The 21,160-nt window shown below is 39.8% G+C and overlaps 4 protein-coding genes across 7 annotated transcripts; 1 reads left to right on the top strand and 3 right to left on the bottom strand.

Moving 5' to 3' along the window:
• The first annotated feature begins 831 nt into the window (after positions 1-831).
• Positions 832-1,848, top strand: LOC105167713 (uncharacterized). Its single transcript, XM_011087530.3, has one exon. The coding sequence runs from the start codon at positions 939-941 to the stop codon at positions 1,740-1,742; it is 804 nt and encodes a 267-aa protein (XP_011085832.1). The 5' UTR covers positions 832-938; the 3' UTR covers positions 1,743-1,848.
• A 1,098-nt stretch (positions 1,849-2,946) lies between these two features.
• On the bottom strand, positions 2,947-7,786 carry LOC105167712 (protease Do-like 1, chloroplastic). Of its 2 annotated transcripts, XM_011087527.3 has the most exons (9): positions 7,342-7,786; positions 6,813-6,935; positions 6,287-6,458; positions 5,724-5,761; positions 5,034-5,232; positions 4,769-4,921; positions 4,488-4,622; positions 4,084-4,162; positions 2,947-3,234 (listed from the first exon to the last, which is right to left on the bottom strand). In XM_011087527.3, exons 1-8 carry the CDS (start codon positions 7,743-7,745, stop codon positions 4,085-4,087), a joined length of 1,302 nt encoding a protein of 433 aa, XP_011085829.1. In that variant the 5' UTR covers positions 7,746-7,786; the 3' UTR covers positions 2,947-3,234; position 4,084. The 2 variants fall into 2 exon arrangements, with proteins under 2 accessions (XP_011085829.1, XP_011085830.1); XM_011087528.3 differs by lacking the exon at positions 2,947-3,234 and having other exon boundaries at positions 3,865-4,162; positions 7,342-7,785.
• A 2,381-nt stretch (positions 7,787-10,167) lies between these two features.
• On the bottom strand, positions 10,168-14,253 carry LOC105167711 (uncharacterized). 3 transcript variants are annotated; one of them, XM_011087525.3, is made up of 14 exons: positions 13,981-14,252; positions 13,733-13,877; positions 13,562-13,629; positions 13,422-13,475; positions 13,250-13,333; positions 13,073-13,158; positions 12,688-12,783; positions 12,250-12,380; positions 12,025-12,066; positions 11,301-11,377; positions 11,120-11,210; positions 10,954-11,035; positions 10,603-10,675; positions 10,168-10,459 (listed from the first exon to the last, which is right to left on the bottom strand). In XM_011087525.3, exons 1-14 carry the CDS (start codon positions 14,070-14,072, stop codon positions 10,291-10,293), a joined length of 1,290 nt encoding a protein of 429 aa, XP_011085827.1. In that variant the 5' UTR covers positions 14,073-14,252; the 3' UTR covers positions 10,168-10,290. The 3 variants fall into 3 exon arrangements, with proteins under 3 accessions (XP_011085827.1, XP_011085828.1, XP_088739198.1); XM_011087526.3 differs by having other exon boundaries at positions 12,703-12,783; positions 13,981-14,251; XM_088883072.1 differs by lacking the exon at positions 12,025-12,066 and having other exon boundaries at positions 13,981-14,253.
• Positions 14,254-19,535: 5,282 nt separating this feature from the next.
• On the bottom strand, positions 19,536-19,964 carry LOC148787120 (uncharacterized). The gene has a single exon (XM_088883222.1). The coding sequence runs from the start codon at positions 19,962-19,964 to the stop codon at positions 19,536-19,538; it is 429 nt and encodes a 142-aa protein (XP_088739348.1).
• Between the last annotated feature and the right edge of the window lie 1,196 nt (positions 19,965-21,160).

Below are 21,160 nucleotides of genomic sequence, written 5' to 3'. Positions count from 1 at the left end.
AGATTCAAGTCTTCTTACTCATACATTAGCAAATTAAAAAAAAAAAAAATCTTTTGAGTTTCCTTAACAATGTTGTTGTCTTATAGAGAACACCTTCCAACTCACTCGACTACTAGAAAAGATTAATTATCAATTATCCCCTCCCACACTATTATGAATATCAATCATTAACAATAAATAATCAAAAATTAATATTCAATATTCATGATAATTTATAATTAATTAATACTTATTATAATAAAAATTAATAAAAAAGATCCACATTTTAATCAATACTTCATAATTTTTAGGTTGATATTTTATTGGCCTTCTCTAGAAATAATTAATTAAATTTCATTTTACTCTAGAAAAAGTATGAATAACATGATAAATTTCAAAGAGCTTATTTAAAATTTGTAATAATTACAAATACTTCTCGTTGATTGAAAAATTATAAGTATATTTTTGGAATTAATGACCATCCACAAATACATGTACAGTGAACTGTCGCGATAAAATATTTATTAGACGATCATTAATTTTAAATTAAGAATGTGGGACTCTGATCAGTTGAGTCCAATGTGAACAAATTGAAAAATGAAGTGCAAAACTCCAAATAAAAGCAACAAAATTTTTAATTTTAAATTGAGAGACATCTGAGTTGGTGGTAAGTGAAAACCATCGCGCAAGGAAATTATCGGATGCGGGCCTGCGGCGGCAACGCGGGGCCTAACTTTCAGTTCTGGAAGCCCACGTGGCGGTTGACCGCATTGCCAAGTAAACAGAGCTGGCAACCTTTCTTCTAGAACTCCAATGCGTTGCCCCGCGTATATAACATAACATAACATCACATCCTCCCTCAACCAAACCCCTCGTCCTCCTCTCTCTCTATAATTATTTCTCGTTTTCTCTCTCAACATTTACGAATACAAGCTTGTATACATATATAGAAGGCCGCAATGGATAAAAGTGAAGACGATGTTTACGTTTGCCCAAGCTTTAACAGCTATTCATCCGATAGATTAGCAGAGATCGCGGTGAGAGTCGCCGTGGAGAAGTCGGAACAAGACGCCGGGGATGATGATGATGATGATTTTGAGTTCGCTTTAGTACGGGAAGATAAAGAGGTTTCCGCGGAGGAGTTCTTATATGGCGGACAAATAGGACCGATTTTCCCCGTATTTAACCGCGATCTTTTGAGAGATAAGGATGGTGAGTTGAGTACAATTAGCGAAGAGAAGATATTGGAGCCGAGTATTGCGATTCCGTTGAGTAAACTTTTCATTGATGAGGATCAAGAGCGTGATTGTCCGGCGTCGTGTTCATCGTCGGAAGCCGATGAATTGGAGAACATTCCAGCGGGCACGTACTGCGTTTGGCGACCAAAGATGGCTGAGTCGCCGATGCCGAGCCAGTGTAAGAAGAGCAAGTCGACTGGATCAGGTTCGAAGAGGTGGAAGTTCCGCGATTTGCTACGGCGGAGCAACAGCGAAGGCAAGGATAGTTTCGTCTTTCTAACACCGAAGCGCCGGGAAGAAAAACAGGAGAAGTTAATCCAAGCTACGAAAAACTCAAAGGAATATGCAGTCCGTTCCGCCTCCGGCTTCGCGGCGGGATCGCCGTCGGCGCACGAGGCACTTTATGTACGAAATAGAGCTATGAAGGAAGGAGATAAGAAGAAATCGTATCTACCGTATAGGCAAGATCTTGTAGGGTTTTTCGCCAATGTCAACGGTCTGCGTGGGAGTTTCCCGCACTTCTAGACCTCTGGATCAAAGTATTGTACCGCCAGTTCATAGTGTGGTACGCCAATGGGATACTTATTTTTAATTTATTCTTATTCAATTAAAGCTTTTTCCCAACCAATAACTGTATAGATTAACGCTTTATACTCCTCATTATTACTGCACTTACTCCGAAATTTCGCTCATTCATGTCCTCTCCTTGTGCTTTCTGCATCAAGATTATTATGGCAGAAATGTGAAAACAATAATCGTTCGTAGTTATAGTTTATAGCAAAACGAGGGAAGGGATCATGTGCAATGATGGACCGACGACAATTAAGGCTTAAGCGTTGAGAGTGGGAGGGTGTTTCTTTGTTGTTTCTCGAATGGGTCGGTGGGATTCTACTATAAATGCAAGCTTCTTATCATTGTTTCGAGGCATTATTCAATGGCAGAAAACATTTAACCAAATTTTTAAATAGCATAGCGAATTAACAATTGGGGTTCGTCGTTAAAGAGCACGAGGTATTGGCCTTGGGAGCTTAATTTATTCTATGGATATTGATGCATCAGCTTAATGAACTATATACGTTGATGCTTCAATTCGTTCTTGGCTTTTAATTTCTAGCATGTTGGATGTAAATATATATACCATTTAAACATGGATTTTACATTTTAACTTTTAAAGCAAGATCGGTGACGAGTCATAGTCGTAATGTTCGCAGGGAAGGTGGACTGTTCGTTTAAAGATTGATTAGGCTTGATGAAATCTAACTTGAATAAAAAAAAAGAAAAAAAAAAGAAGATTAGTTGAAATATAAGAGTGATTCTCTCCTCAAAAAGGAATTTCTTGTAAGTGGTTACATGTTATGATGGATTGGAAGGAAGACAAAGAAGTTGCATACATGAATTTCAAATTGCCGTAAAGGATAATGTATTATTGTTAATAAATACAAAAGTTGATAAACTTGTCGACAATTTGAATGATCTAGATGTATTAAGGCATTTATTATCTTATTCCCTAGCCAGTCCTAAATATTAGTCTAGTTAGGTGTTTGGGCGATACCTAAGTCAGAACATTTATGGAGAAAATACGTACGGCAAATGCAACTTTTTGCATAATCTTTTGGATTTAGTGGTTTATTTCCATGGTGAACCTTATATTTCCTCTATTCTTTCTCATTAACTTCTCATTGCCAAAATATCAACTCTGAAACAATAAGGTCGCTATGAGCCAATAATCTTTTTCTCAAAAATATGTATTAAATAAAAATTTTAAATTTTAAATAAATTAAATATATTTATAAATATTATTTGGTACGATTTAGGAACTGATCTTCGATAAAACTCGAGATACCCTATTGGGTCCAATAAAAAAAATTTCATTGTTCGGGGAGGGCGCTGGCTCTACTAAGTTCGTTTCCCATTCCTGCACAAGAATATTATTTATCTGTACCTCCACTTCAGTTATAAAAATTGGAGCGAGCTGATGTAGGTTCCTTTTCCGATAGATAACAACGCAAACACAATCCTGAAAATGAGTATGTAGAAATTTGTTGTTAGATGGCTTCTCTGTTTGATTCTAATCGTTGACGTGGTTAGTGCTGAACAGAAAGATATATTGCCTTTAGGCCTAATTTCACGATTTTTGGGATAATGTTGCTGACAATGCTCTGCCTAATTTCAAGATTTTAAGGATGGTTGCTTCTTGTTCACTCCTCTGGTTCAAGACTTAATTGTTTACTTGTAGAAATCACCCCTCAATTTCCTTTGTGCTAGTTTGGCTCTAAAACTTACGTTCCAAGTGTAAATTCAACTTTTTGCATCGACAAGCCCTTTGCAACAATCTCAAATGGGATTAAAACTATCTAAATCACTTTTTGATAAAAGCTACAATTTGTAATTTTTTAATTACAACGCAATGATTGTTCATCTAATTACACGTACCCATTAAATAGTTTTTTAATTTCTCCTTTAACATTAAGAATGAGATTAATTTTAGGATTTATCTACATAAAATTGTAAAATCCAAGCAGTATTATCACTGTTTTTTTCCCTTCTAAAATCAATCATTCCAAAATTAATTCTTCCGTAATTAATTGTCTTATACTCAAGTATACAACTACCGGCCAAACTAAGCCTTTCAAATAAACCAGCTTAATGATAGAAAAGCTTCACAATTTTCACATGAATAAGACCTAATACAAGAAAATTCAAGCACAACTTCAAACCAGTGATGTACAGGTTGAATTGTAAATACATACCCTACACAAGGATAAGAATAGTTGTAAAGTACATAGGAAAGTGCTTTACCACATGACAATAGCTCCACGGTGGACAATTTACAACCTATAGCTAAAGCATAAGAATTACAAGTTACCTTAGGTTTCATCTGGCTTTGGTTCAAGGACTACAGGGATTTTTTCCAGGTGATCACCACGCAGTACTTCTACAATAACCTGTACAGTACAGGAGAACACATGAAAAAACTAATTAGTTGTCTATGTTTTCATCAAAAATCCTATATTAGTGCCTCTGTGCTGTTCATTTCCTAAAGTTTTCCATTCAACCCAGTACCAGTTAACATAAAAAGCACGCTGAATCTATTTCAAAGAACAGTGCTTTTCATTACAGAAATTCCTTGGCGAAGATTGTGCATATGTGAATGGGAATGGCTCAGGCTGTAATAATTGCAATAACAAGTAACAATGACCATATTTATGCTCTATGTGCACACAATATATCTTCAAAAAATTTGGTTTGCACTTTGACTATAGCGCTTACCTTGTCACCTACTTTGCACTGGTCTAGGATTCTGTACAAATCACTACCGTTTGTGACCTTCTTTCCGTTAACAGATGTAATTATGTCACCCAAAATAAGTCTTCCATAGGCATCGCGTTTGGTGGGTAGAAGACCCTGCAGGACCAAGATTATCATTGCCAATTTCAGCACAAGATGATTCTGAGGTGTTGACTTTCAATATCAAATGCTTTAAGCAAAATCTCAAATTTTGAGCATAAGTGCATTAAATTAAAACTAGTAAAGGATACAAGAATACTTACAGCTTTGCCTGCTGGGCCATTCGCAGGAGCATCCAAGACTAGAACCCCACTTACTCCCAGTTGCTCCACTGACTGATCGGGTGCAAACTTAATCCCCAGAATAGGTCTAGTGACTTTCCCAAACTTCACCAATTGATCAACAATGCCGCTTACCTGAACATATATAGGAAAATTGCAGTAAGAACTCTTTTAGAAGCTTAAGTGGTTTAGCTATAAGCATGGCCAACATAGAGGACTGGTTACTAAATATTATGTGGTTGCTCACAGTGTCAACTGGGATAGAAAAGCCCACGCCAGATGAAGCACCAGAAGGAGAGTATATAGCTGTGTTTATCCCTATGAGGTTCCCTGAACTATCAAGAAGTGGTCCACCACTATTTCCTGGATTAATAGCAGCATCAGTCTGGATGACATCCTGGATTGGACGACCAGTTGCAGCTGAACTTATTTCTCGTCGAAGCCCACTACAAACATGAAGAATTGAATCTGTTATACATGCCATCTGGGTACAAGAATACCGATACAATACTAGCCAATTCCACTAATTCTTGACCATCTTCATATTTTGAGGATCCTACAATCAACAGCATCTGGAAAGGAGAGGTTTTATGGTCTTAAGTTGGAAAAACCACTGAATCGTACTAACGATTAAATAAATCTCAATCCTGTTCTTTAATTCATAAACATGAGGATGCAAAAAAGAAAAAGGTGAGTGCTTCTTTTCTTCCAAAATTATGGATTTGAAGTATTATTATTGCCAGAAAAGCTATGTCTTAGGGAGTAAAATCTGTAGATACAACTGAATTTTCAAGATGTGTTCTGAATTCAGTTTCCTTCCATACCAAAAAACTTGTTCACTAGATATACCAATGATGTTCCCGTAATATAATCACCCAAGAGTACAATAATACATATCAAAACGACTTGCGAAATCATTAAACATAGTTTTTGATACCTGATTACACCAGTTGTAAGTGTATGGTCAAGTCCAAACTGCAGAGAAAAATACAACACGAAGATATCTTCAGACAAAGGCAAATGATATTAATCGAATATGTCGAAGCTTGTCTATTTGATCCCACAAATACATCAATCTTCCATTTCCAGGGACACAATAACGGAAGTTGCCAGACATGCAGTTAAAATTGAAACTGGATTGAAGAGCATCACTGCCAACCTTTTGCCAGAGTATCTGCCTGGGATTCATTATTATGAGATTTACTCCACAATTTTCAATCAGTTGAAAACAGTCATGATACTTAATCAGGTTATATGGGAATGAATTATGATGGACTTCATGGAAACAGGAGATAAGGAATGAGTTGGGAGTGCAAAGGCTACATTTATCCCTTTTAGACAATCAAAACTTACTGTTGACAACTGTCCACTCTTGTCCATGCATGATAATGCACAGACTTGATAAGAAGCAAAACTGGAAACAAAATAAAACAATAAAACCTGCAAACAGGAAGACAAATTAATTGAGAGAAGCAAGATAGGGTGCTTTCCTGCACTTACGGGATTTCCAATTGCATATACTTTCTGCCCAACAAGCAAGTCGGCGGATACACCAATTGGTATTGGTCTCAGCTTGTCTTCGGGTGCATCAATCCGCAAAACAGCAACATCTTTATCCTGATCAAATCCAACAACTTTTGCATCGTATGTGCTCTGATCTGCAAGAGTGACCCTGAACAGGCAGTTCTAGGTTCTGAAAGACAGTCTCCAGAAACTCATGGACAAATATACAGATATACAAGGTTTTACTGATCATCAACATGGACAAGTCATGCATCCCACGAACTTGTCTGAGTTCAGATATATTAATCATTTTATTTCTTCCTGAAGATGTAAAACTTTGGCAGCACTACCAAGGACAGAGGAACAATGGAGCCAGAGATACACAGATGAACTATATCAACACTACTACTGGGAATATTCAACAAAGAAAGCCATCAAACAACATATTCAAGCAAGTGGAGAGAGACCACAGCAGAAGAATAATTAAATAACCGCAAGATAACAAGATAAGATAAAAAAATACTTGAGATCAGATGCACCCCGAATCACATGATAATTTGTAACAATGTGACCATCCGTATCCCATACAAATCCAGATCCTGATCCTTGTGGCACCTCCAACACATCCAATGTAAATGCATCCTGCCTGAAGAGAACCATGTCAATTCCAATTTCAATGACTCAGACTAAATCAAGGATTGATTACCAGCACTTCTCCATTGACTGAATGCATGCTTTAGCAACCTCTACTGTCACATTAACTACAGTACTAGGTAATTTGTTTACTTATTTGTTAAACATACTATTTGGCAATTAAAGTTTTGCAAAATTTGGACTACATGTCTGCCATTCTCGATGGATGCAGTGTAGAAATAAATACAACAATTTGAAAGTTTCGCAGTATCATAACTATGAACGAGTCGAAAGTTAGTTAAAAATCGACTTTGCGACATCCATCACTGAGCGCGAGTGTTCAAAACCGAAAAAGAAAATCCTACAGAGCACTTGCTAAATCTCTAGAAAAACAAAACACAAATCAAACTCACAATTACCTGGCAGCCAGATTAGTTATGTAGACAACAGATGGAGTGTTCTCCTGAAAAAGACGAACTGTAGCAAGCTCATCGGACTGCAATTTCCTCGGAGTAGTAACTACGAAAGCCGACGCCGAATCAACATCGGCAACGAACAAAGACGCCGATAAAGCAACGGAAGCACAGAGCACGAACAACGAGTCCACGAGTTTCTTCAGTCCGTTGTGTGAGTCGAGCTCCGAAGCTGAATCGTCTCGAACAAATTTGTCGCGGAGAGCGGAAACTACGATCGGAGCGATCAAATTAGGGCGACTAAATTGGGACAAAGATTTCACGAGCGAGAATTTGGGGATCGAATTGGCAGTTGAAGAGTGCGAGAGTTTTGGAGTGGAAGCGAAGAATGTGGAAGCGAGTGCAGCCATTCCTCTGCTGAGAACAGAGTAAGAGTTCTCTAATTGGTCAGTTCAGTGTTTTTTATTAATACTCTTTTGAGTTTTAATTTCCATTTTTTTTCTTTTATGTGGATGCGTTTTTTCTATGGTTTCCAGAATTAAATGTGGTGGGCCGATTTAATATCTGTGTTGGGCCTCAATGTGTTAATAGGCCCATTTCAGAAATTTTGGGCCTGAGTTAAGTGGACATCTACTTCACTTCATAAATAAATGGGCCACTTTTACCTATACTTGACCATCATGGCGGCACCCAATATTTCAATGCATATAATCCAATAAGTTGGGCTATAAATGAATTGAGATCTGTCCAACGTATTATTGTTTAATTTTATTTGAATTAATATCGAATTTAAAAATTTATATTTGAATTTAGTTCTATTATTGCTCTAATTAAGCTCAAATTAAGTAATTTAATATTTTTAAAAAATATTTTATTTTTTTCATTAATTTAATCGATCTCGTTCAAATTAGATTTGTTAAGTTTCATAAATCGAATTCAAACGAATTATACTCAATTAGTTTGATTTAGTATCTCAACTCTACTAATATTCGGTATTAAAATCGAATCGAATCAAAATTTCAATATCCCTTACCAAACCAAAATTCTTAGTTCAGTTCAATTAAAAAAAAAGAAAAATTGGTTCAATTTGACATATTACTGAATTTACTGAATAAAAAAATATATTAGACTATTCTAAATCAGTGTTTAATAATTGTATATTTTGTATATAACATCTATACTACGTAAAAAGAAAAGACCTTTTACATTTACAAATGGTGATTAATGACAATGTTGTACCAATTTTTTGTGAAACCAAAAGTATCATTCAACAAATAAAATAACTAACTTATTTAACTTTTTAAATTGTATATTAATTGATAAATTAGTTCTTTTTCTTTCTTTATTCTTTTTAATTTTTAATGTAATATATTGATTTATATATTTTTATTTATAATATTATTTTTAATATATTTTAAAGTATGTAATAAAATTCATTCATTATATGTACGTAGGAACAACGTGCCACAACGATTAGTATATTTTTAAAAAATTCTGCATTCGATTAAGTTCGATATACAAATACTAAAATATTAAACATCTTGAACTGATATTTGAGATTTGAGATTAAAACATTACAAAATTTCAGATAAATTTCTCACTGGATTCTATAAATTAATCGTACACAAAGAAAGATTTACATTTTAATTAAGAACAAAACTCACTTAAATTTAATTTATTTGGAATAGAATATAAAAATTCGTTTTCGGATTTGGTTTTAGTAATGTAACAATTATTATATTTACATAAACAATGGAAGAATTACCTTTCCATATTCAAAAGTTATACGTACATTAATCTTCACAACGAAAATCACATAATACATTAATCTTCATCAGGAACGTCAGTAAAGAATCTATCGAAATTAATCTTATCGAATTTCAATAAATCAAGATTAGGAATAGGTCCCGAGATAGCATATTCTGATAATAATTTAGACCTCCAATATCTGCTACTCTCTTCTCGATTTTCTTCTGGTTCCTCAATTGGACCCCTAGAGACATCCTGATTTTCAATCTCCAACGACAATTCAGGAATATTTCTAGGGATAACGTATTCGGACAAGGGCTTAGACCTCCGATTATTGCTTTGGATATCCTGAAATTCAGATCCAAAAATAGCATACTCCATCAGTCGACTAGAGCATCCTTGATCGTTGTTATCTTGTGTATCTCCACTTGATTTCTTGATTTTCTTTGTACAATTCTTGCTTGAGCCTGATGAATCACCCTGATTTTGAAACCCTAATTGCGAATTTTTGGGTAGAATTCTAAAAGTCCTTTTGGTTCTTGGTTTTGTGACTATTGAATTGGGAAAATAATTGGTATTTTTGTTTGGATTGTTGTTTGGTGGTTGCCCACAACTTGGTTCAGTTGCCATGAAGGGATGATGATTTGTTTATGAAAACCAACAATGATTTGAACATAAATATATAATAACAAAGGAATTCAAATTATACTAGGGAAAGGGAAATTTCGTTCACATTTTAACTTAATAATGACATATTAAAAAGCTGAATACAATTATTGTACAGAAAAACAAAAATAAATAAATTTAGTGGATACAATTAAAGTAATTTTTTTCCCCTAAAAGCAATTATCAATAATTTATTATGAGATGAATCTCAATCATTAGAATTCAACAATAATTGGAATTGAATAGTTTGCCTAATTTACCTTTTCATACTCTCATAGGATTACTCTTTCAAGAAAGAAATTTTCATCCCCATATCACATCAGAATTAAAAGAAAGCCCGTTTTCAGTACAAAAAGTTCAAGTACAAGCACATTTTCTGTCATAAGTGCTGTGTAAATGAACAGAAAAACTCCATAATTACCATATCTTTAATCTAATACCGAAAAAATAAAATTACCAGAGAAAGAAGTTGATATCAATTTATCATTCTGGAGGTGTCATAGGTCATAATAACAGAGAGGACAGGAGAATTAGCAAAAATCACAAAATTTGATCCAAGGGTCTCAATTCCTTAGGCATGCCATCAAAATTTCCAGATTTTACATCAGATTGCAGCACTGGTCTTTTCCCTATTTTCCAGTGGATGCCCTCAGCTAGATGCTCTTTGTTCTGCGTCAGCATCACATAATTCGGATCGGCTCTTTGATAACTGCGAGCCAAGAAGTTTCACGATTGGATATCAACAAACAGAGCACGACAAATAAGCAGTATATGATACCAAATATACTGATGTTAACTTCAGATCAAACTTCCAAAAGCATACTAATGGGAACCGGAAGAGAGTGATCTAACCTTGCTTCCCTAATATTTTCGACATTAAAACCAAATCCAATGGCCGTCTCTCCTTTGATGCGATCTCTAATAGCTGAAAGCCAACAATTTATTAATGCTCAAATGATAAAAAGTTTTCATATTGTATGAATCTGCTATATGATTACGTGAACCAACACATATGAGGGGGAAAAGGGTCGAAACAACATCAATATCGTTGGAAATCATCATCCATCAAAAGCTTATGCTTTCCATTATCATCACAGTTTTTCCAGGCATAATCTCTTGCTGGTCTATGAGAGTAAGGTCGATAAATTACATCAGCCTGTTATATAAATGAGTTACTGGGGAGAGTTTATATAGTAGATATACCTGATATGCTGAAAGTGAAAGACGGTTTCCACCACGATTTGAAAGCTAAAGCTATTGATGAGCTGAGAGGTCCAACCTTTCCCTGAAGAAATGCAGTGTGATATCTTGAAGCACTCTGATCAGACATACTATCAATATGACATAAATGGTTAGCCTTAAACCATACCTTAAGTAAGAAGTTTTTGTTGGCTTGCCAGGATGCAGCAACCTGAAAAGTGGAATCTTGAATATTGTTCGACGACTCGTCGTTATCGACCCTTTTAGAACAGTATCAAATAAACTTAAACAATCTGATCCTAATAAGATTGATCATATTCAGTAGTTGTACAGATAATAGATGGAAATACCTCGTCTGTAACTCAAAACCAAAGTCGATGTAATTTGTGATTCCTACTATTTCATTTTCCTCAAGTGGATTTTTCACCTGTGTTATTGCAGAAATTGATTCTTGTCAGCAAATATCTTCTATCCTGGCCCTAAAATTATTGCAGCAAGTAACCAATGCAAAAATAAAAGAAGAACAAAATTAAAGAAGTTTCCCAAGTGCATATACTTGTGAAATGCATCCAGGAGTTCAATACATTAAAGTTTGTCTAAAAGAGGTCATGGTATATGCAACACAAAAGACATATACAGATGCATTCTTGATTTAGGATGAAGAGGTCATCAAATGATGGCCTCAATACTCTCTTTGGCCATTAACTGAAAGAAATCGAAAAAATAACCAATGCCATTATAGAAAAGTAGTGAAGCAATTTCTTTTTAAGGAATGTTTTATGTCCAGTTCTACTAGCTTAGATTGTTTATTCAAATTGCTTGACGTTGATAATAGGGCCAACTTTTTCAACTCAATTTGGTTGATGCACATTATTTAAATAAAACTACTTCTTATCATCAAAAGAAACTTTCAGCACTTGCTTAAGTATGAACCTGCAAAGCACTCAAAAGCCCTTGAACAGGAACAAACAAAGCTGCATAGATAGGTGCACACCCATAGCCTCACTCAAATATACAAATACAAAGTAGCACACACATACATAGGATAAGCTGCGGAGAGTAGGAGAGAAATACCCGTCTTTGGACTACCACGTGTTGATAGAAGGAAGCAATGAACTACAGTAGATATGTGAAATAGTAAGTTGTAAGTTCGACACATACTGAGGCATAAAATGCAAACGCAAGGAAAGAAACTTCCAAGGGTAAATATATTGACAGTAAAGTCACAAGTTCACCCGGAGGGTTTATCGTCAAATAGAAAATAATAAAGAAATGACCTAATCTTCTAAGAATAAGAACCTTTGAATTTTTAGCCAGTTCAAGTCCAAAATTGAATGATGGGCTCAATGGACTGCCAGATCCTAATCCATAACCAATTGCACAGCTCCAATTTGCTAAGTTTTTGTATCTTGCTCCATCTTTACTTCCAACTACACAAGATTGTTTAGAGCATTTCTCAGCATATCTCCAATAGAAATAACTTAATTCCAACGAACAGATTACATCCTCCAAATGTGACTGACTATTTAGTGGAACTAAGGTAGAGTCCATACTAAGATTTAGGAGAGATGAAGCAAAAGAATCATCATTGACTCGTAGATGCAAATAGACTATTGAGCATGCTCTCTCTAAACAATTGGCACGAAGTCCTTTGAGGCCATAACTCAAGAATTGAATGTTGGGTAGCTTATATTTAACACTTATTTAGACAATTCTTTGAGTAAAAGGAACAAATACCTTTGAAAAACTTACATTGTGGTTCATATTGAACTCCAGCAGTTAACCTTCCCATCTTGCTCACCAACCACGCATTTTTGGGGAGATCATACTTATCTATTAAAAGAAGAAAAAAAAGACATATGGTCATAACGTCGCGATGCATGTTTGAATGAATGGATGTATGCCTGCAATATCAAGTATGTGTGATCTAAAGCAATCTCTATGTTCAGGTTACTGAAACTCCGCCTGATATTTAACTTCAAAGATATGAAATCCAGTGAATATGTAAACATATGATGGTTAATATGCTTCAAAAAATTGATACTGTGAAATTAGAAAAACAAAAAAAACGATCCTGTTATGTGCAAAACCTAAAAGAATATACTAGGACAAGAGACAGTACGGGAGAAAGGAATAACTGTAGCTCCAACTGACAGATTTGGGGAGCCATATCGAAATCCCATAACGCCATAATCTTCAGAAAATAGTCTGGATGATCAAATATGTCATGAAAATCGACATGTGGAAGCATACACCAAGTTGTTGGTAACATCTAAAGTTGAGATAAATTTGAAGTAACCTTTGTCTCAAAAGCACTGGAAAGATTCCAAATACTCCAAACCCAGATTTGATGTGGTAAGCACAGGACCTCATCAGTAAAATCCTGAACGTGTGACAAATAAAAAATACTTAGAAACACAGTTTGTTACACTCACTGCATTGACAAGCTTGATACAAGAGTTGGTTCTTACGGTTTAGTGCTTGATACAAAAAGGTCGATGAATGTGTGAGGATCTTGAACATCACTACAATATAACAGATATATATGAATTTCATTAAGAAAGAACTGAAATGACAATAAATAGATGCATATATATAGAAGGATCAGAACCTTTGCCAGCGAAACTGTGCATTTCCTATGATTTTCTCTTCAGGGTTGTGATTGAGTGGTCCAGAAACCTGAACATGCTAAGGAACACTTGTACCTTTTCACCTTTATATCAGGTATATATCAGTAAACAAAATCAAATTCTAATAAATACTCGATAAATGCAACGGATACAGTGGCAATCAAATCGACATGCGGATCATCAATCGGCTTAAGCATAATTCTCGTGCTAAAATGCTTTGCTTCTTCAAAATATTCATCGAAGAGACATCTCAAAGCCAGTTTCCCGAACAACAAGTTGTACGATGATTCCAGCATTCTGCATTGCCGTTAAATAACTCTTAACCAATAATCTCCTTTTCCAATTGACAAATGAAAACACACAAATTTGAGCTCGTCAGAAATGAAGATCAGTTCGAAACCTAATACGGGCGGCGAGCGGAGGGAAATCGAATAGCGGCGGAACCAACACCATCGGTGGCGGCGGTTCTACGGCGGACCACCAGTTACCCATCTCCGGTTCACTAAATTATTCTGTATAACAAAATTCCAACCAAAATGAAACTCTGAATTGCTGCAAACGAGCCAGGGGGCAGAGGCGAGGCGGAGATTTGTTAGCTTGGAAGCTGAAATTTCTGAATCATCGGGCAAGACCGTTTCTGCAGAAGGCACAGACAGTGACGTGGCGTCAAAAGATGAAACGCCCATGTCGTGGCTTACGTGGACTCTGCACACAGGAACCGACCCTCACTCCACGTTGCTATTGGGCTGGACATTGTAATATGGGCCAAGGAATGATAAATAGATTTTAATGGGCTTATGAACTGATCCACTTGCACTATATAAATAAAGTATAGTCTATGAAGGATAACGGGCCGGGTTTTACTGGGCCCAATATCCACCCGAAAACCCGCACCGTATTCAAACCAAACGGGTCTAATTTGCAGGACTATTAGTTTTACGTCAAACCAAACGGGTCTAATCAAACAAGGCAGTTGAGTAAGAATCACTTAATTGGAATGGAAGTCTATGCTGCTTGGCTCACATTTCTTTGAATCTGACATTTTATTTCTAACTACATGATGATGTGGTCGAGTCTTTTTTACTAAAGGATAAAATCAGAATTTTACCACGATGCAATTGTACACTAGGTGAAATGTAATTTCCGCAAAAGGTGTAGTTTTTAAGAGAATGATGTCTAGTCAATGAATAGTAACTTGGATTAAAAAATTAGTATTTTGGTATTTATAGTGGTATTGAAAATTATATAGTGTGATGGGTTGTATTTGCTTAAGGTGTGTCTCCTACATATCCAATTACTTTTTTACCCTTACAATTTAATATATATTTTTTACTAATGTATATTATACAACCCTCCACTCTCGGACGGAATATGCACTTGCTGGTGTAATATTTTGTGTAAGAGTAAACATTAAAGAAGACTAACTACAAATAATAAATGGGAGTGGGTGGGTGGTTGGGGGCTATTAATTGTCCCCCATCTACATACTTATATTTTTTCCCTTGCATTTGCCTTCATTCCATTTGCATCTCTATTTCCAAACCTTTCCACATGGCTAGCAAATGTGACTTCCTTAGTTAAATTTTTGCTTCTCTTTTCATTTGGTGCTCTTGCTTATTTTTTACTTCTTTGATTGAGATGTGGAGTGGAGAGGGTGAATGTGAGAGTAGCCGACGGGTGACGACATGCCCGACGGAAGGGAGGGTAAGGCGAATGTGGGGGGAGGCGCGGGGCGGGATTTCGAGCCGGAGGGGGTACGCCCCGTCGTTGGGTCGAGACGCGTCCTCAAGGAGGGGGGCGAGGCCCCCCCTCCAGCTTGAGGCCTCCCCTCCAACTCGAGGCCGTGCCTCGAGCTGGAGGGAGGTGCCCCCCTTCCCAGCTTGAGGCCACGCCTCAAGCTGGGGGCGCCCCCTTCAGCTCGAGGCGGCGCCTCGGGCTGGGGGGTGGTGTTCCACCTCATGCTCGATCCGCCACGAGTTGGGGGGGCGAGACCCTCCCCCGGGTGCTTCGATTATGGGCTTTCATAGAGGAGGATTTTCGGACTTTGTTACTCCTGCCGAAAAAGTTTGGGATGATCTTCCTCCGTATTTAGAAGGCTACTCCTCTGACCATATTGCCGCGATTATGAGTTTACCTAAGTGTCCTTCTTTTGACTCAGGTGAGAATTTAGAGGATCTGTCTGATTTTGAGCTGAACTCGACGGAGTTTAGGCGTAGCGAACAATGTGATGACATAGCATTAGATGGGGCGGCTGGCTCCGAGCGATGTGAGACTGACGATGAGGTCGTCAGTGAGGATGAGGAGATCGAAAGTGAGGGGGAGGAGGTTGAGAGCGAAAGTGAGGAGGCCGAAGTTACCGAGGTGTTTGCACGACCGAGTGTAGTTGTGGCGTTGGGGCTTGATAAAGACGGGCATTCGGGCGTTCCTGGTTATCGCATTCCGCGTTGTCGCACGATGGATATTGGTACTTGCGACAACGTTTTGACTAGAGAGCAGCTCACCGATATTTGCGTGACTTATAGGGTACCCTCTGCACATAAGTTTATTCTTCCCTCTCGGGGTCGAAGAATCAGGGGTCCTCCAGCTGGGTGTTTCACTGTTTATACATCTTATTTTGATAACGGATTTTCATTCCTCCTCATCCTTTACTTGTCAAGGTGATCCGGAGTTACAGCATTTGTGTTAGCCAACTTACACCGAATTCGTTTATGTGTTTTGAGGGTTGGCGACGTCGTCTTTTAGAGTTGGGGCTTCCGTTAACTCTAGAAAGCTTTCACGCTTTATGGACCGTCCGCCGCGTGGCGGAAGTGTCTGTTTCTTCTGATGATGGGCGATATTTTTACTTCACTCCACAGAAAGCTTGTAGGTTTTTGGCCGGGTTTGTTTCCTCTAAGGGTCCTTGGAAGGAAAAAAATTTTTACGTTAGAGATGATGGTTGGGGTTTGGCCTCGGAGTGGAGCAGCTCCCCTATCAAGATTACTAACCGTAAGGTGTTTGGGTAATTGCGTCAGGGGTTTATGGCGGCGGGGTTGTTTAGCCGCATGGTGGACATTGCTCACTATTCTCCTTCTGGTATTTTCTTGTAATTGTCATATGGCGTTTAAGTTCCTCCGCCACATTTCTTCATGCATTTTTGTCTTTTTATGAACTTGGTTTTATATTTTCTTGTGCTAAATTTATTGTGTTTTAGGTAAGAAGCTTGAGATCGACGCCATGCGTGCCCGAAAGGCGGCGGTTAGGGAGCAAAAGAGACGCGATCAAGAGTCGGCACCACCGCAGGTGGGGAGCTCCGTGTCTGTCGCATCTCGTGGGGTCTCTACTAGGAGCGGCCACTCTGGTTCACTCCCCACTCCCATGGTTGGTCCTTCCCCTCCTCCTAAGAGGCAGAGAGGCGCCGTCTCCATGGCGGACGGCGACGCTCGTGAGGCGGGGGTGAGCCAAGCGGGAGACCCTTCGTCATATTGGAGCCGCACTCGAGGCGTCGTGAGTGAAGAAGACTTAAGTCAGGTGGCGGACTTCTCGGAGGAGCAAATGGACGAGCTGCTAGCTGAGAATATGGCTCGTGTTTGTATTGTGCTTTTTACCTAACTACTTGTGTGATTCCGGCATCGCCTAACCAATCCATGCGCATCGGAGAGCATCGTTGGCCAAAAGAAACCTTGCCTGAGGGCTTTTCCCGCTAGGGCATTTCCTCCGAGGTGGTTTCCGCAAATTTTCTCGTGTATCTCTCGCAGGATATAATTTCCCTCTTCAGAAGTTAGTCATTTTAAGAGGGGCAGTGAGAAACCACGTTTGTACAATTCTCCATCTACCATTACGAAGCGGGATGCTTTTCCTCTCAATGCCTTTGCCTCCTTTTGGTTCTCTTGTACGGCTCCAATGGTTAAGAATCTGACGATCTCTTCTTTCCAGCAAGGAGGTACTGAGTCTGCGGACATAACCTCCTCTTGTTCCTCTATCGCGGCCCTTTCTTTAGAGAGAAAAGTGATTCTCCTGCTTCGGATGGCCGCCATTGAACTCGCTAGTTTCGCCAGTTGATCAGCTATGGCATTTTCCGTCCTCGACACCTGGACAATAGAGGCTTCTTCGAATTTTCCAAGTAGATTTTTTGCTCTCAACGAATACTTAGCCATTTATTCATCTCGAGTCTCTAATGATCCCTGGATCTGGTTAACCACCAATTGCGAGTCGCTATAAATGGTAATCTTCCTCGCCCCGGTGGCTAAGGCTAACTCGCCCCCTGCTAAGAATGTCTCGTATTCTGCTTCATTGTTAGACGAGGGGTATTCCAATTTTATCGCATACTCGAACTTATCACCTTCAGGGCTCTCTAGAACTATTCCAGCCCCGCTTCCCGTCAACGCTGATGATCCATCGACATGTAGACTCCAGGAAGGCGTAGAGATACTTGCTTCATCGTATGCTAGCTCTATAATGAAATCAGCTAGTGCTTGTGCCTTAATGGCTGGGCTTGAAAGTACTTGTTTCAGGGGGTGATTCGTCAGTACCACTACTTGGTGCGACTGAAAATACAGCCTCAATTTTCTGGCTGCGGTGATTAAAGAGAGGGCTAGTTTTTCGATTTGGGAGTACCTGGATTCGACCCTTTGCAGCATCCTACTGACATAGTACACTGTGTGGTGCTCTCTATTTTCCTGTCGTACCAAAACAGAGCTAACCACATCTCCAGAAATTGCCAAGTAAAGGTAGAGGGTTTCTCCCGTTTTTGGTTTTGTCAATAGAGGCAGCGAAGACAAATACCTCTTCAGCTCATCAAATGCTTCTTGGCTAGATTTGTCCCACTCAAATTTTACCGCACCGCGAAGTATTTTGAAGAAATGTAGGCCCTTATCCGCAGACCGCGAAATGAATCTATTCAGGGAGGCCAGTTTTCCGGCGAGCTTTTGCACCTCTTTGATTGACTTGGATGGGCGCATATTCATGATAGCGCTGATTTTTTTGGGGTTTGCCTCTATCCCTCTTTCGGAGATCATGTACCCAAGAAATTTTTCCCCCCGCACCCCAAAGGTACACTTAGTGGGATTCAACTTCATGCCAAAAGCTTTTAGGATGTGGAAGCATTCTTTTAGATCCTTGACGTGATCTTGTTCTTTGACACTCTTAACCAGCATGTCGTCTATGTATACTTCCATGTTCCGACCTATCTGGTTTTTGAACATGTCGTTGACGAGCCGTTGATACGTTGCTCCGACATTCTTCAGGCCGAACGACATGACATTATAATAGAAGATCCCTTGGTCTGTAACAAAGCTCGTTTTCTCTTGATCTTTAGGCGCCAACGAAATTTGATTGTATCCTTGATACGCATCAAGAAAACTTAACATTTCACATCCGGAGGTTGAGTCAACTAGCAAGTCGATTCGCTGGAGGGGGAAGGGGTCCTTTGTACATGCCTTATTCAGATTTGTGAAGTCGATGTAGAGACGCCATTTTCCGTTTGGCTTCGGGACCAAGACGTCGTTAGCTAACCACTTTGGATATTGCACCGGGCATATGTGCTTAGCTTCCAGCAGCTTATCCACCTCCATTTGTATTTCTTGACTTCTCTCTAGTCCGAATATCCTTTTCTTTTGCTTCACGGGTTTTGATTCGGAATTTACATTGAGCTGGTGAGTGATGATGCCGGGTGGGATTCCATAAAAATCCATCATGCTCCATGCAAACACTTCCTCATTTTCAGCTAAAAATCGTGTTAAACTCTCTTCAGTGGACTGACACATCGCTGTGCCTATCTTTAAAGTCTTCTCGCCATCTATAGAGAGATGGATCACTTTCAGTTCTTCCACGACTTCAACTCTTTTTTTGCCCACAAGGTGCTCTTACGTACTCTTTCGGGGGATCTGTTGTCTCCCGCCCCCCATCAGTCATCTTCCTCCTTATTTTTTTATCGGTCGCTTCATCCATCCTCTCGCGCGACCTTTTAAGGATATTCATTTAGCATTCTTTCGCCATTCTCTTGTCCCCCGCGGCTTCCCCCACACCATCAGGAGTGGGGAATTTCAGCTTCAAGTGGAAAGTAGATGCTATCGCTCGGAAGAGGTTTAAGCTTGGTCTCCCTAAGATGACATTGTAGGCAAATGGGGCCTTCACCACGAGGAACTTCACTAACTTCGTGGATCTCTTTGGATAAGACTCGAGAGATAATGGTAGTGTCACCTCCCCTACTGGTTGGATCATGTCCACGCTAAAGCCCATGAGAGGGGTGTTCACCTTCCGAAGCTGTGCGTTGTCAATCCCTAATTGGACATACGTGTCGTGGAATATAATATCAACAGAACTCCCACTATCCACCAAAATTTTTTTGACCCAAAAGTTGGATGTCGTGGCGGAGATGACCAGGGCTTCGTTGTTTTGATTCCTCATTGGGTCGAAATCTTGCTGGCCGAACGAAATTTCATCCTCTTGCTGCGATCTAATATTATGAACTTAGATAGGGGTTTGCGCATGACTCCCCCTAGCTGCTCGCACGAGGGCCCTTCTTGCATTGGCCGAGTCACCACCAGCGGGGGCCCCCGAGATCACAGCGATAACCCCTGCCGTGGTGTCACGGGCGAACTCTCTTGTCACGCAGCGGAATATATTTTTCGCCCGTGCGACGTTTCAGGTTTCACCCAACCTTCGACCAGCCTTCGCACATCTCAGAGTTTACCGACTGTCCGTCGCGTGTCTTCGACACTAAAGCTCGCTAGCATGACATCTGAACGCATCCCTGCCCGGCACCGCATGCCCTTGCGCTCGCCTATCCAAAATGCCCATGTTCGCTGAGGCTCTCGGCACGCACGCCTTAGCGTCTCTGCGGCCGGCCTCGACTAGCTAGTCTGCCGCCATACGTCTCGCCCACAATCTCGGAACCCGCCGACGCATCCCTCGATGGCAAGGAGCATCCTCACTCTGCTTCGGTATTACGATGCTCTGCATGCGCCCGCAACGCTCGTCTCATGTCCAACGCACACTCGGGGCATCCGCGCACGCCTTCATCGTGGCCGTCTTCTATGCCTCGCCCGAGTAGGATCGCATCTTAAGTCCGAGGCGCACATGATATACCGGCATCCTGCCTTAATCCCGCATGGCATGCCCGACATGCTTTCTTGCCTTTCGGCATGCCTACATAATATGCCCACAGTGCAGCGTCGTCCCACGATCGCTCATCTTGGCCAATGGACCCCCATGGACGGCTAGAACCCAATAGCACGTCCCATGAGTTGGATCACGAGGTCTTGGAGTGCTTGCCTCGATCACCCATTCGCATGAGAGGTGTTGCCCCAGATATCTCGCAGCCCGCGGAGCAACCTTGCACGTCACACGGAACCTCTCGCCCAATGTAGGCCGTCCTGGCCCTACGCCGTTCGTCCGATTCCCATGCCTTTCGGGGACTCTAAACACTCCTTTGAGATGCCTAGAGCCGACCCTTGGAGGCCCCCAACATGCCCCCAAAGATGCTCATTTAGTGCCGACGTTGCCTACCGCCACTGCTGTCGTGCACGGGGAGGGCCGGCTAGAGCTCACCGCATCATACCCCCCTTATAATAGGCTTAAGAAAGTTTTTCCTATTTCCAGCA

This window comes from Sesamum indicum, linkage group LG8 (genome assembly GCF_026168435.1).
Source record: "Sesamum indicum cultivar Baizhima isolate 11 linkage group LG8, ASM2616843v1, whole genome shotgun sequence".
NCBI classification, from domain to species: Eukaryota; Viridiplantae; Streptophyta; class Magnoliopsida; order Lamiales; family Pedaliaceae; genus Sesamum; species Sesamum indicum.
The sequence above is the reverse complement of the archived record's forward strand: the minus strand, read 5'-3'. Positions and strand labels throughout refer to the sequence as shown.

Coding starts and splice junctions, on each gene's coding strand:
- LOC105167713 (XM_011087530.3), top strand. CDS start 939: ATGGATAAAAGTGAAGACGATGTTTACGTTTGCCCAAGCTTTAACAGC.
- LOC105167712 (XM_011087527.3), bottom strand. CDS start 7,745: ATGGCTGCACTCGCTTCCACATTCTTCGCTTCCACTCCAAAACTCTCG. Junction 5,762..6,286: donor TATATGCAATTGGAAATCCC/GTAAGTGCAGGA, acceptor TTTTCTCTGCAG/TTTGGACTTGACCATACACT. Junction 5,233..5,723: donor CTTACAACTGGTGTAATCAG/GTATCAAAAACT, acceptor TCATGTTTGTAG/TGGGCTTCGACGAGAAATAA.
- LOC105167711 (XM_011087525.3), bottom strand. CDS start 14,072: ATGGGTAACTGGTGGTCCGCCGTAGAACCGCCGCCACCGATGGTGTTG. Junction 13,476..13,561: donor GCACAGTTTCGCTGGCAAAG/GTTCTGATCCTT, acceptor GTTATATTGTAG/TGATGTTCAAGATCCTCACA. Junction 12,381..12,687: donor ACAATGTAAGTTTTTCAAAG/GTATTTGTTCCT, acceptor AATCTTGTGTAG/TTGGAAGTAAAGATGGAGCA.
- LOC148787120 (XM_088883222.1), bottom strand. CDS start 19,964: ATGAGGAATCAAAACAACGAAGCCCTGGTCATCTCCGCCACGACATCC.